Source organism: Amblyomma americanum, chromosome 3 (genome assembly GCF_052857255.1).
Source record: "Amblyomma americanum isolate KBUSLIRL-KWMA chromosome 3, ASM5285725v1, whole genome shotgun sequence".
Lineage (NCBI taxonomy): Eukaryota > Metazoa > Arthropoda > Arachnida > Ixodida > Ixodidae > Amblyomma > Amblyomma americanum.
The window spans coordinates 188,076,490-188,091,726 of record NC_135499.1 but is presented as its reverse complement, the minus strand read 5'-3'; the positions used below and the strand labels follow the sequence as shown (position 1 = coordinate 188,091,726).

Sequence of the window (15,237 nt, the reverse complement as noted above, 5' to 3'; positions counted from 1 at the left end):
AAGGACACACAGACGCACTCTTCACGCTCCCCATAGCCACACAAAAAACCATGCCGCGAGACACTCGCTCCTTAACGAGCAAACCACTCCCCAGCCGGAAGGGGAGACTTTCGCCGACCCCTCCGCGAACCAGCCGGTCCCATGTTCGCGAGGCAGGCCGCACCCGTGGGGTCAGAACGTAAATGAAAACAAGGCGCTCTGTATAAAAGAAGGCCATCTCTGCGCTAAAGTGCAATCGCGAGTAGGTTGAACTTTACATATGTACAAGTCTGGTTTAAGAAACTGAACGCCAATGCAAACGTATATTACATATGTACAGATCTCGGAACACTAGAAGAAACAACGAATAAACTGGAAACAAAAACATGCTACAGACTGACTAAAACAAACAAACGACTAAATAACTGCACAAGGCTGGAACTGAGCATGCGGCAAACAAAAAAAAAAGAAACCGCCGTGCTTCACCTGGAGTAGGGCCCGACGAGAAAGCTCGCCAGCTAGCTGAGGCTGCGTGCCTTCGGTTGCGGAAGAGTCCGCCATCCGGCATCAATCACATCGGTGACCGTCGCCTCAGATTGTACCGGTGCTCGGTATGGTTGCGTTCCGCAGCACCAGTTGTGCCTTTGCGTTTGCTTGTGATACCAATGGGTACCGACGCAAACTCGTCAGACCGTGACGCATAGGCCTTCAGGTCTGCGATGTGGGCACGGCTGGTTTTCCCCATAAGGGGATCCTCCAGCAGGTACGCGAGCGGCGACCAGACTCTGACCACTCGGTACGGACCAAGCCACTTAGGAGCGAGCAAGGCTGAGAACCCCTTGCTCGCATCACTAAGAACGTGGTTGCGCTTCAGGACAAGATCGCCCGCCTGAAACGTCAGGCTGCGGTGCTTGCGGTCATACTGAGCCTTCTGTTGGGCTCTGGCTGCCGCCAAACTCTGCCTTGCTCTGTTGAGAGCCCGACCAAGCCGGTCCCGAAGCGTCGACGCATAAGCAGAGCAGTCTGCCCGCGTCTGCTCATCCCCGAGCTGGCTCTGCACGACGTTTGACATCGGATTCGCCAGCTCCCTCTCGAAATTGAGGAAGGCGGGAGAGAAACCAGTTGAGCGATTCTGAGCTGTTCGAATGGCGAACACAAATTCGCACAAATGGTCTGCCCAGTCCTTTTGACACTCGGCAAAGACCGCCAGCATTGGCTTGAGCGTTCGGTTGATTCGCTCGGTCAAGTTGGACTGGGGATGGTAGGGTGAAGTGGTGTAGTGCTCAATTCCGAGGGAACGGCACGTGTTACCGAACACCCGAGCGGTGAAATAGGACGCATTGTCCATGATCAGTCTTTCCGGAAAGCCGAACCGACAGAACACTTCCTGGAGTTTATCCAGCACCGCTCGTGCTGACACTTTCCGAAGCGGGTACAACTCGACCCATTTGGAAAAATGGTCAGCTACTACCATCAGGTGAACGAACCCCTGCTTACTCCTGGGGAAAGGCCCCATCAGATCGCAGGTGGCCATCTGCCACGGACGCACACTGTCAATTGGTTTCATCATTCCGGGCGGCTTGACAGACATGGCAGGAACGGCAATAGCGGAAAATGTCACGCTTCATGCCGGGCCACGTCACCGATTGACTCAGTTTTGCAAAAACTTTGGAGCCACTCAGGTGACCGGCCAGTGGTTCGTCATGAGAAAATCGCAACAGTGCGCCTCTCAGAATTTTGGGGATAACCACCTTGAACGGGTTAATGGACTCATCATCGGTGGCTATGTATTTCAGCACGAGCCCGTCATGGTCCAGCAAATATGAATCCCCCGGGGCTCGCCGCGACACACGCTGGCTTTTACCCCCTGCGCCCGCTACAATACAAGTAGCGTCCCGGCGCTCCGTCTCCCTGAGACCGTCGCTCATTTCGCAACACATGGGGTCATTTTGCTGGGCTTTCAGCAGCTCTTTCCAGCTGAAAACGATTCCAGTTACCCCAGAGGGAGGCCTGGTCTCGTCCCCCTTCAGGTTTGCAGGCAAAATTTCCGCTCGCGACGGCGTCTCCGAGGCGCTCACGCGGAGCTCTGCCTTTCGCCCGCTTTGCGAAGCGCTGCTTGCCTGGTTAGCGGAATGGGTTAGCCCGTTTGCGGGCTCCCCCTCCTTGCCGCCCGGCGGTTCGTCCGCTTTTTCGCCCGCTCCGCCTGCTGGCGTCAAGGCGCCGATGGCGAGTGGGGCACGGGATAGCGCGTCAGCTACCACGTTCGTGCTTACCTTTCGATACTGCACCGAAAAGTCGTAATGCTGTATCAGGAGAGCCCAGCGCGCCAGCCGACCCGCAGGCTCGCGGAGCCGCATCAGCCAACTGAGCGCACTGTGGTCTGTCTGCACCACGAATTGCGTTCCGTCAAGGTACACGTCGAATTTCCGCAGTGCAAACACAATAGCGAGGCACTCCTTCTCGGTCACGGAATAATTCCTCTTCGAGGGCAGTAAGGAGCGGCTGGCAAAGGCCAGCGGCTGCAGCACGCCATCGAAATCCTGTAGGAGAACTGCTCCTAAACCCAGATCGCTCGCATCAGTCTGGACTACGAACTGTCTGGTCAGGTCGGGTAGCCTGAGCTGCGCTGTCTCGGCAATGGCACTAGACAGGAGGCGAAATGATCGCTCTTGCTCGGGCCCCCATCGCCACGCGGCAGTCTTTCCCAAGAGCTTGGTCAAGGGTGCCTGCACGCGGGCACAGGACGGGATGAACGACCGATAGAAATTGGCTATTCCCAGAAAACGGCGGAGGCCGCGTACGTCCTTGGGCACGGGAAACTCGAGTATGGCTCGGAGTTTGTCCGCATCGGGCTCAATGGAGCCCTCACCCAGCGTGAACCCTAGCAACTGAACTCGGGTCCGCGCTATTTGGGCTTTCGCAGGATTCAAAGTCATCCCAGCAGCCCGTACCCTCGCGAGCACGTCGGCAATGTGGCCTAAGTGCTCATCGAAGGTTCGTGAATAAATCACGATATCGTCCAGGTAGCACATGGCGTGAGACCATTTAGCTTCCCCTAGGACGCGGTCCATGAGCCTCTGAAAAGTCGCAGGACCATTGCAGAGACCGAAGGGCATGCGAGTGAACTCAAACAGCCCTCTGTGGCACGTGAACGCGGTCTTAGACCGGTCAGCGTCCGCCATCTGGACCTGCAGGTAACCTTTGGAGGCATCTAGCGTGGAAAAGTACCGCGCACTGCCCAGGTTTCCTACGATTGAGCTGATCGTCGGGAGCGGATAGGCATCCTTTCGAGTCAGCGCATTCAGACGGCGATAATCCACACACAACCGGTGGCTGCCATCTTTCTTAGGCACCAACACAACCGGAGACGCCCAGGCGCTGGACGAGCGACGGATAATGTCCGCCGACAGCATCTCATCCAGCAACCCATCGATCAGCTGCCTTTTCGCAAGGCTGACGGGTCTGGGGTTAAACTTCAAAGGAAGCGCATCTCGGGTATGGATCTTGTGGCTCACTAAATTAGTACAGCCAGGTTGATCCGTGAAGAGCTCATCGTACTGACACAACAGTGCTGTCAAACGAGCCTTCTGAGTGTCATCCAACGTTACCGCAAAGGCGGCCAGCGGATGTGGTGCCTGGTCGTGCCGCGCCACTCGGTCCCAAAGGGGAGCGTGAACGACGGAACGCTCGACACAAGGGCTTGGCCCTGGTCGCTGAGCGTGGCACTCTCCGAACGCCTTCACTGCGCAGGCAGTTATTGACGCCGGTGGGCAGATGAACGGCTTCAGCTGGGAAAATGGTCCGTCGCGATAGCCGCCATTCGCAATGTCCACCACGATCCCGGTTTTCAGGAGAAAGTCCCTTCCGAGAATCACGGGCACACTGAGGCCGGGGAGGTGGATGAAACGCGTGCGTCTCGTCCGCTCTCCCCACCTGACAGTCAGCCTCGCGGCGCCAGCCGAATGGGCTACGCCTTTCGCAAGGTTGAATGTCGTACGGCAGTCCCGCAAGCGCACCGAGTGCTTTTGCAAGTGGGACAACACCTCTTCACCGAACAAGGAGGCAGTGGCTCCCGTATCCAGTAACGCCAAAAATTCGCGGCCAGCAATGGTGACCGGAATAAACGGCGCGTGCGCATTAGCAAGGCAGCTTGCTCTGTACGCTGAGGGGATTAGCAAGGATTGGGCCGGTCGTCCCTTTACGACCGACCCGCGCCGCCATTTCCCTGCCTCAAAGGAGGCCTGGTTACGGGGCATTCTCTCGCTAAGTGCCCCGTCTCTTGACAGCGGAAACAGCGCGCACCGCCGCGAGCTTGGTCGCGGAACAATGGCGCCTCTCCCTGCCTGGTTCCGCCCGTTGCACGGCCAAAAGGCCGGCTGATTCGGGTTTCCCCCTCCGCTGTGCGTCGGGGCGCTTGGCGTCCCTCGGCAGGCGATCCAGAAAATGGTGCAGCGCAGGCTGTCCGTCTCCTGTAGGATTAGGGATCGAGAGCTCGTTCGCTCAACTCCCATACTTCGTTTTGCCCGCTAATGGCTGCAGAGGCAGCGTGTGCGGGTGGTCGCCGGTTGGGTAGGGGCATGGCCCCTCTCCATGCACAGCGTGGCTCGAGGGCCTCGCTTGCCGGCGGTGGCGGACGATAGGCGCGCGCGGCGAGAATGTCGCCTTGAATGCGCTTTGCCTCGGCGGCCAGCTCCTCAAAATCTCGGAACCGGCCTCCGCACAGGTATGCCGAAAAAGTCGGATGTGTCTGCCTGATCGTCCTTTCCACACGTTCCTCGTTCGAGGCTCTGGGCTCGGCGATTGAGAAAAGGTCCTCCATCGCACGTACGTACTCCAGGAGTGACTCATCCGGAGCCTGTGTACGGAGCTCCAACTCTCGCCGCATCCTACGCTCATAGTCAGCGGGCAGGAATTCGCGCAAGAATGCTGCACGGAACTCCTCGAGAAGTCGCTGCCCGGTGGCCGGAAAGCCGATGCCACCTAGCTGCGGTGTCAGTCAGTGCTGCGGGGATGATGTGTGCAAGCACAACCTGATCAGTGAGACCCATAGCTCTCCGGTAATAGGTGAGGGACTCAAGGAAATCCCGGGCACTGAGGAGGTCATCATACCCGCGGTATGTTGGCATGGGCAACTTGACCGCGGGGTGAGACACCTTCGGCGCGGCCAAAAGCGTCTCAGCCGCTCCTGACAGCGACTGAATCATCTGGGTAGCACTTCTTAGCAGCGACTGCGCCCCGGCCTCAGAGGAGGCTTGGGCGGGCTGCACGAACGCAGGAGGCAAGGCGCCCAGTTCGATGAGCGGCGCAGTTTCCACAGGGAGCCGGGCCAGCGCCTCACCGTTCCCAGAGCAGAATTGACTGCTCGCGGGGCACGGCTGCTGCTGTGCAGGACGGCCGGTTGCGGCAGCGTCGCACGCACCGCTTTCGCACGGGGTGCAAAGCACGCACAGCGGAGGCATGTGATTGATGGGTGCACCGCGGGGTGCTCCCGATACAGCTCCAATGGGAGCTGCGTGATCGACGTTGGGGGTTGTACTGCCGTATGCCCCAATGGGGGCCGCGGCCAACCACGGAGTTTGGCTATTTGAAGAAACAGCAGCCAACGGATCAAAGGACGCTACGACTCCTAAGGGAGCCGACACGTAGCTGCCGAGTGCCCCGATGGGGGTGGCAGACATGGTGCGCAAGCGTGATCGTCAAGGCGACCTGCTCGGCAAATGTGCTATCAAAGGCTAAGAGCCAGTGACTTAGCACGTTGGGCGCCAGTTGTGGGTTTCTCAGTAGGCACAGGCCACTACCCACCGCGGGTTCGAGCTTCGCGCGAGCCAAGGGCCCCGATCAGCCGTCACCACACGCACCCTGGGGCACCGCTGCGGCGGCGTTCAACCTCTGCAGAGAGGAGAGCGGCTCGCCGCAAGAAACAGGCCTCCAAGTTCACAAAGGAGACGTTTATTGACGCCGTCCTCCAGCGGTACATACACACACTCAACAGTCACCCCGTCACGGGGCGCGCTCAGAGCAAGGCTCCGGTGCGCGCTCGGGGCAACAAGAGAAATGCGCGCCGCTAGCACGCCACTGCAGGAGATTGTCCCCGCGGCAGTGCTGTGATCTCTCTCGTGTCGGCCGTTGGGCCGTTTGCGAGAGAGAGTGGGCAGTCAACGCAAGTTGCGCCTGTCAGAGGTCGTTGGACCCCTGGACAGGCTCGAGCCGCGGCGGATCGAGGACCCATGCTGGCGAGCTCGAGTATGAACTGGTCCGAACGGCAGAGGCCGGCCCGGACGAACAGTAACGTACGCACCTTACGCTGTCTCGGAGGGGTCTCTCTCTCTGGGCCCCGCTCGGACGGTCGCGCGCCGCGCAACCACCCCAAACGGGTCCCGAATTCCCGCCAAAAGTCACCAATGGCAAAGGCCCTTGGGAAGCCGGGGGCGGAGCTGCGGCCGAATGACAGCGATTAGCCACCAGCCGTCTCTCCGCCGCCCGAGGCGGGAGAAAGGGAAAGAGAGCGACGCGGAATGCCACGCAGACGCCACGGCGGGAATTTAGCAGGCTTCCCACAAGGTAGGCTCCTGAATGTTGGTCGATCCATGTACGATTTTGTGCAGCATGATTAGACGGTCACACGTGTGTCGATACAACAATGGTTCAAGTGAAAAAGCGTGTGTATGAGAAGATGATGAAAACCCACGGTCATAGCGGCTGTAGATATATATACCAGACTGCTTTTCTTTGGACAGACTAATTTGGAGATAGCGCTTACGAAATGAGGTGACCCCACTACAGACACATACTCGAGAAGAGGTCTAATTAGTGTTTTGTAAAAGCTATTAACTTGCATTGCTTAGTGCTGCCTTTTTTAGAGTACGTTTTAGGCATCCAAGTCACAAATTGGCTTGTTACGACCATATGAAGACATCGTACTCCAATCAATGCAAGGGGTATTGAAATCACCAGCAAGGATCAGTTTACATTTACGAAGCTTGTGTTTTATTATGTAATCACAACAGTCGGGACAATTATTTTTTATACAGTTTGGAGGCTGGTACAAAACGCCAATAGCCACCACAAGGCCACCCATAACTAATTTTGCACCAAACCGACTCAGTGTCAGATAGACCCAGCAACAGTATGAAATCAATGCCTTTCTTTATTAACAAAGCCACTCCCCCCACTACCAAAAGACCTGTCACATCATAAGACAGAGTAATTAGGAGGCATGAACTTGCCTTCCCTAACCGAGTTGTTTAACCAGGTATCAGTGACGCAAATCAATGATGGTTGATAACATTCAATTAGCCAATTAAAGTGACCTAACTTGTTCATTAGGCTGCATGCATTTGCATTTTGCATTCAGAAGTGTAAGGCTGTGCTCATTATGAAGCCACTCTACTTCTGGTAGGTGTGTTACCTATAATTTTAACAACAGACTTACTGATGTCATCCCATGAGTAATGGACGTTGTTTGCTATCAGAGTGTCGAAGCTCAGTCGCACCTTGTTTGCATCTTCCTGATCTCAACTGAATTGTCCCACAGCACAGTATCTGTCGACCCGAAAAGAAAAATCTTCACTGACATAGGTTTTTTACCCCCTAAGTTTATAAGCACTCTTTTGTATCAGGATCTCTGCTCTGAAATCAAGCAACTTCAGAATGACAGGCCTAACTTTGTCCATTTTTCTTTTTGTTCTCCTAACCTGTGACAGCGCTCAACATAGTCGCATTCAGTGTTCAAGTCAGTTTAAAACAGCTACATCACGGAGTCAAAAAGTAGCTCAGGGGTTTCAGCCGAAGTCTCAGGCAGGCAATGAATTATTAAGTTGTTCCAACGTGATCAGTTTTCTAAGTCCTAATTATTTCTGTCAAGTTGCTTGATTGCTTTCCTGAGGGCGGCGACTTTCTTCTAAGTATTTACGCACTGATAAACATTATCGGTGGCTGACACCCAACTTTCAATTTTAGATATCCTAGCGCTTTCTTCTAAGTATTTACGCACTGATAAACATTATCGGTGGCTGACACCCAACTTTCAATTTTAGATATCCTATCCTTGAATGAATCAATTTTTGCTGTCAGCTTTCCTATATCTTTGCTTAGTCGTGTTTGCCCTGCTAGTTCCGCCAGCATTTGTTTCGTTTCTGTATCTGGGCCAGGGTTTGTCTCGAAGTCACCACACAGTGTCAACAAGGCTTTCAAGGAATGCAGCAAGGAGAAAATGGCACAGAAAAAGCGCTCTGGGTCCGGCAGCAGTAGCAAACAATGATCGTCACTTCTGAAGCAATGTACACTGTGCTTGCTGCTTGCCTGCAAGACAAAGTAAGCAAATTTGAGACAGCCATTGGCCATGCCGCTACCGGACCCACTGAAGAGCAGACGCTGGGAGTCAGGATTTATATCTTGCCGTGGCCACGTAGATGTCACTGACATTGCCCGCCATGCGCTCCTTGTCAAGTTGGGCGTTGACCGGGATTGATGAAGATCGTCGTCATCAACAGGCTGATTCCTATGTGACGCGAAATCACACGCAGCACTGAATATGGAATCTGCGTTCAGTTGTACTCGGTTGCCACGCAGTTGACACACGGAAACGGCATAGTCCTCCGGGTAATGATCATCGATGCAAGCAGCAATCTGCAAGACGAAGTAAGCAAATTTGAGACAGCCGTTGGCCATGCCGCTACCGGGCCCACTGAAGAGAAGACGTCGGAAATCGGGATTTATATCTTGCTGTGACTATGCAGATTCTGCTGACGTTGCTCGCCACGCGCTCCTTGGCAAGTGGGGCATTGACCGGGATTGATGAAAATCGTCGTCATCGACGGGCTGATTCCCATGTGATGCAAAATCACACGTAGCATCGAATATGGAATCTGCGTTCAGCTGTACTCGATCGCCACGCTTGACACACGGAAATGGCATAGTCCTCCAGGTAGTGAAGGACTATGCCTATCATTGCCCACAACATTCATTTTGGAGCTGTTTGGAGCAATTTAGCACAATTTTTTTGGCTATATGTATTAGGATGGAGCAGCAAATCTCATTTAGAGCAAATTGGAGCAATTGGAGAGTGACAGCCCTGAAAGAAGAAATGTGGGGTTAAACGTCCTGAAGCGACCTGTGGGCTATGAGGGATGCCGTAGTGGAGGGCTCCAGAGTAATAAAGGCCTCTTGGGGCTCTCCAACGTGGACTTATATCACACAGTGCATGGGCGCCTATTGCATTTTGCGTCCATCAAAATGCAGCAGTCATGGTCCGGATTGACCTCGGGTCCTTAGGCTTGGTAGCCGAGCGCCCTAACCACTGAGCCACTGGTGCAGGTGAATCGTGATTCTACTATATTAACATGGCACTGGAACACCATGAAAGAAACATAAGCAGTCTTTTTTCTCAGTTGCAATTCATTCAGATCATCCTGGTGGCCTGTGTTAAGTGTACATGACTGATGCTTTTTTTTTTTTCATGAAGAATTCAATTGTAAGAGTAAAAATCATTCAGTTGGTCATTTTTATGTGTACTACTTCCAAGCTATGGTACATTACATCTCCTTTCTTATTCTCTTTGAATATGCTAGTGTTCTTTTGTCTGGAGTGCATACACAAGAGAAGGCAGCAGAACAACAAACCACACGTGAAAAAATCATGCAAGTGTACCGCTCGGAGAGCCATGTTGGCGTGCACCACTTCAGCAAGATGGAGGGTCAACTCGTTTAGGTCAGTCACGGGGAAGACCTTAAAGGCCTTGAGCTGGCGCTTGCCCTCGACGGAGCGTACGGGACCAACCACACGAACGTAGCTGCCCTCGACCAGGTGGCTCATGACACGCATCTGCTCCTGCAGAAAGGAGGTGAACACAGTACACAACTATTTTAAGTACAAAACATTTAAAGGGACTCGAATGGTTATGGTGCAGTTAAAGATGCTTGTTTTTAAAGGGACACTGCGGACAACGCAATCAAATCCGATAGTTCGGCATTTTGTGGCTTTGATGCCGCTTGTCGAGCAGCGAAAGGTGCATTTATTGCTAAGAAATTTGGATTCGAAGTTGAAAAACTTTTTACCACCGCTACGAATCAAACTTGTGACTGTCTGACGATGAAAAAGGAGAAGAGTGACGTAAAGGGGCAGGAACGGAAACGAGGACTACATGACTGCTGGCGGCGAGCACTGCGTTCTGTTAGGACTGGGGCATCTCAGTCTGTTGCCACTGTTCAGAAGAGGTAAGCGACAAAACGGAAAGGCGACGGTGAGTCAACGAAACATTTATGTACAGTAAAACAAGGGCATTACATTATCGGCACTATGGCCGAGAGCACAACGGCTCACACAAAGGGACACGGCGATGCGTCGGGAGAGCGGCTCTCTCGCTTGATGTCTCCGTATGCTTGTCTGCTGTTCCCGTCCGGCGCGACTCAGTTTATATAGCCTCCGGTGACCGTTGGAGCAGCCAGCCGTTCAAGCGCTCCAATCAGGTCACTGCACTGGTCACAGTTCGAATTTGGCGAATGGACGAGAGGAGCTCGGCTGTTTGAAGTTTGCGACCGGGATAGGGCTGCCGTCGAAGGGTCGCTTGCGGATTGAGCCAGCGCTTAATAGTGGGGAGAGGGAAAGGATTCCGTCAAGCAAGCCTGGATGAATCATGCTGCAAGCCGCGATGTGCCCGAGAGTCCGGGCTTGCATTGCGCAATGGCGGGCGCACGGCGCTCGCTTCCACGGATGCCAGTGGAATGCGTGCTCGGGCACAACAGCTCCCGCCTACCAGCAGCCGAAATGAAAACTATTGCCGGCCAGACGCTGAAAGTCTATCAGCCGTCGTCACTTAGTTTATGTTTGCACCAAAATTACGATGGATCCCGTTCCAGATTCTGACAATGAAGTTCTCGCGGCCTGCATTCAGCGACCTCTACCCCAAACAGTGCGCGATGCTTTTGAGGGCTTGGGCGACAAGTTTGGCAAGAAAGTCTTAGCGCCGAGGACTTGGCAGCATCGCTGCCACCGCCGAGCCACCGTTACAACAGATGTGTAGCGAGTGGTATGTGCGGGCATATTTAAATTCTGTAATAATAGTCCTCATAGGGGCTGGTTATGCAGCCCAGAGTCTCGTTACATTGACGAAGTGGACCCGCCAACCGGTGCATTTGCTAACGTGGAGGTGCGTTGAACATTGGCTCTACACCGCTCTTTTTCCTTGTCGCAGTTGCGTGCCGCTGCACGAACTTCGTTCAAGGAGCACTCAGAGAGGCACTTGGAGGTCCTCTGCTGCTCCGCCCTTGTAAACAGAGGCGCATAACGAAACCATGTGGGCATGCAGAATGCACAGCCGCAAAGCACCCCAAAACACACTGAAACTCAGCTGGCCGCCTGTTGCGTCACCAACTGCAGGTTTTCTTTTGACTTCCAACATTCAGGTTGTCTTTTTTCAGTTTTCCTCGTGTGATAAAAGTGCGCTGGAGGTATCAAAACAAAACTTATATACTTCAATGTCGGTCAAACATGCAACTTTCATGCATGTTTGTCGTCCTCAGAGATCTGTGAAGTATGTTCTCCTATTTCATCATCGCGCTTGTACTTGCGAGATTGGCCTGTGGCGGCAATGCCTATATTTTAGTTCTTGCTCTTTTATACTTTACAAGAGCTTTGTTTTTAGAAATAGTGGTGTTTTTGTGTTTAGGAGCTGGTATTCTATCTATACAAGCCAACTTCAAGTTCACCTCAGTGCCCCTTTAAAGTGTTCAGTCCTGCAACTCTTGGGTTAAAAATGGTGTGAAACAATTTCAGAAAGGATCCAATCATAGTGGCAATCAGTAACACATGCAATGTTGAAAGCAACGACGAGTAAGGATGTTGGCAAAATTTAGGAACAAAAAACAAACGGGGTATCAGCTGCAAGAAAATAGTAGTACTATTGCATTGACCACACATGTCTTCAGCACTGCTGCATTACTTCTACACTAATCTGCACAAGTTTAAATGCTGTTTGACACAGACATGCTTACAAAAGAACTGATCTGTGCCAGCATGAGACGAAAGCTGCTCAGCTCCACAAATCCACTTGTCAATGCAATGACGAGTGGATTCCTTTTTGCCAAAGGATGTTCTAGAGAGTGCACAACCACACACACAAAAAAATAAACACCCTCTAAAAAAAAATGCATTTCATATAACGGGGGCGGTACAGCACCAAAAAACTTAATTGCAGATTATCGGTTCATCTTGTTTTACGTCATTTGCAGTGCCAAGCTAAAATTAGAATTCAACTAACTACTGATACCATGCCTGACTCTACCAGCATGAAGCAAGATCTTTTCACTTCCACCACAAGAGCTCACTTTGTGGTCCCCTTATTACACCAAAATATGGCAATGAAAAATAGTGGCACGTTATAGGTAGTACATTATGCTGCTCACTTTTATAGCCCAATATAATTATATATCTGGGCAAAAGACAGCCAGGTGATCATGAGCAGACTGTGAAAACTGAAGCAGAGGGCTGCTTTTGTGATGCTTGCCCAAAGCCTTCACTATGCCATGCTGTGATGCAAAACCAACCTATGCAATGTCATTTTTCTGCTTCTGTTTGTGTACTGTGAACAGTGACAGGGCGCTAGTCTAGCCAGACATAGGAACTGTAACAGTAAAAAATAAGAATTTATAGTAGGTAATTTTTATTAATGGCAAGTGAAGCAGTAGATCATAAAATGTGTGCCTGCCATCACCCCAGCCTGCAAACAAAGATTGGCATGCACGTGCAATTACGACTTGCCTCCTCTTGAGCAAAAATCAATCCCTCAATGGGGGGCCCTGTCCGGTCATCCAAGGTGAAGTTGACCCGAGTGCTCTGCTGGTCAACGCTTAGTACAAGGCCCACAAGTGACACCTGCCGCAGAGCAGAAACAAAAATCACAAGAAATGCAGCTACTGCAGTACCATTGGGGTTGTGACGTGGGCAAACACTTTTACACTAAGTAATGAAAATGACAGCCACAATGATACAGAAAATGCTGTTCAGAACACACTTACATACTGCACCTCAAGTGATCCAATAGTCAGTGTGTCCTGGCCCATCATGTGGATCTGAGCTATTGTGCATGGCACCACATTGTCATGACGAGTAGCCTTGAATAAAATGGGGGAAACAAAAGACACCTGTTCACATCAAAAGTAAATGCCACAAACGCAGCAGTAAATATTGATCTGTTGCCGGCAATCAAAGTAAGAGAACCGGCTGCTTGACAAAATGATAACACAGCAGTTGTGCCAACAGTGACTACAAATGCTCACTGTAGCAAGTGAAAGAAGAGCGCTTACTATGCGCACCACCTTTTACGATTAGCTGAGAAATTCAGAAATAAGAGTCATCTAATTTTTTGCTCCTCTTGGTGGCTACGCCCTAGAAGTAGCAAAGATGACAGAACTGTAGTCACCTCCACAGTTTCGAAAGGTTAGCTGACATGCTATTTGCTAAAGCAAACTTGGGAAAGTGACTTTCATACTATACTCCGTTTCATACATCAGGTGCAATGCTGTCAAAGCTAGCGCACTTGTTTGCACTGCCAGCATCCGTGACCATAAAGTAGTGCGTTCCTTGTGGTGATCGAAACATAGTGAATCCTTTTTCTGCAGGCTTACTACTTGACACATTTGTCATGAACTTGATCAAATGGACTCTTATTGCTGACGTCACGCTGTACCTTTCTCGTGCCTTAGACCACTCGGCCAAAGAACAAGCGCGGAGTAACACGCCTCCCTTTATTTTCCCGTCGGACTACTACCGTACCTTTCACAGCGTTGCACCTGATGTATGAAATGGAGTATAGTGGCTATATGCTCATGTAATGATTCTCATTATATGTGATAAACTATGGTTGTTTTGCTGGTTAGACCTCTGCGATAGCTAACACACTGGATGAAGATACAAACAATATGACAAAAAAAAAGTTCTTAAAATTCGTTTGTGCAACAGGGACAGAAATTTTGCATTCTGAGACTGATCACTCTGTGGTATGCTACAGACCTGAAAAGGCCATGCCACATACTTTTAGCTGAAATGCAGGTCAAATTGCTAGTTCTGGAAAAAATACAGATGTGTAGACTGCCGAGAAAATAACTACACCAGCTGCTGCAAGTGCATAGACACCGTTTATCAGGAAAATTTTAGGTAGCAGGAATTCACTGACATGTTAGAAATGCAAACCGCAGCAGTATTCTTTTCCATACCCTTCCGGAAACGCATGATGCAGTTAAAGTTGGATCTCTAGTTATGATTGAGACCTTCGCGCGTATGACTGCCGCAACGCATTTATTTTATTTATTTATTCATTGTATGGGCAATACATTCTATTGCCCGTGGGGCAGGACAAAAGAAGATAGACTCCTGACGAGGCGCTGGCCCCACGGGGCAAAACAGCAGCGGTTTTGAGATCTTATCTGTGCAACATTAAACAAAAAAAAAAAAACAACAAGAAACCATATTTAAGCTACTTAAACGCGTCAAGGAAACCACAGGCTGGCGCCAGCCATTCCGTCATGGGTGAATGCTTATGCTGGTGCACCGTTTTCCTGTCCCCTCTCGCTAGCAGCGGTGAGCGGCCAGGGTCGCTCCATAGTATCAAACACTGCGCACATGCCTATGAGCAAAATTGAGACTAGTCTGCTCTCCCAGCTGAGAAAGGCACGCTCCGTTCGACACTCACGAACTTGCGTTGTGGAGTGTCCTGAGAGTCCGGTGGCATAAAACCTCCACCTGCGAAGCATGCGAATGCAAACAGTTTGCGTTAATCACAACAGATGCATTACTGCTCAACAAAATAACTTGAGCTGGCGTGATTCGACCATAGCTTACCATCGCCCCACGCTGCCATTACCGCGAGAAAGCACAAACACGGTCACCAGAAATTAATGACTGAGGGATTACGGTCACCTGAACAGAAAAACGGTGGTAATGTCTAATTAACAAGAAATGCTCGCACTTTGCTAGATAATTCCGCGCACGCCCGCTCTGTCCGGATCTACAAGTTCGAGCGCGCCAGAATGTCCTAAACTGATGGAGACATACAGCCAGCAGAGTCTAGCAGATGCGAATAGCAAATTCCCTTTTTTGCTCCCGGGACAGTTCTGCATCACGTCAAAGCCGACACCAAACAATAATTGTAGCGCATAAAAGACATCAAAATAATTAAAAAATGATACTTATTTGTTAGCTAAAGGACATAAAATTGAGCGAATCTCTCAAAACCACTTACACAAAATAAAAAGTTTTCTTTTT

At 51.3% G+C, this 15,237-nt stretch overlaps 1 protein-coding gene across 3 annotated transcripts in view; it reads right to left on the bottom strand.

Moving 5' to 3' along the window:
• RPA2 (Replication protein A2) overlaps positions 1 to 15,033 on the bottom strand; it is a 36,377-nt gene extending 21,344 nt beyond the window's left edge. For 2 of the 3 annotated variants that reach the window (XR_013313402.1, XM_077659250.1), the window contains exons 1-5: positions 14,815 to 15,033; positions 14,666 to 14,715; positions 12,993 to 13,088; positions 12,736 to 12,849; positions 9,628 to 9,807 (exon numbers count right to left, since the gene is read on the bottom strand). Coding sequence is in view for 2 of the 3 variants with exons in the window: in XM_077659250.1 (XP_077515376.1) it covers positions 9,628 to 9,807; positions 12,736 to 12,849; positions 12,993 to 13,088; positions 14,666 to 14,715; positions 14,815 to 14,833 (459 nt within the window). In the remaining variant the exon portion in view is untranslated. The remainder of the gene's footprint in view (positions 1 to 9,627; positions 9,808 to 12,735; positions 12,850 to 12,992; positions 13,089 to 14,665; positions 14,716 to 14,814) is intronic. The other variant, XM_077659251.1, reaches the window with a different exon arrangement.
• Between the last annotated feature and the right edge of the window lie 204 nt (positions 15,034 to 15,237).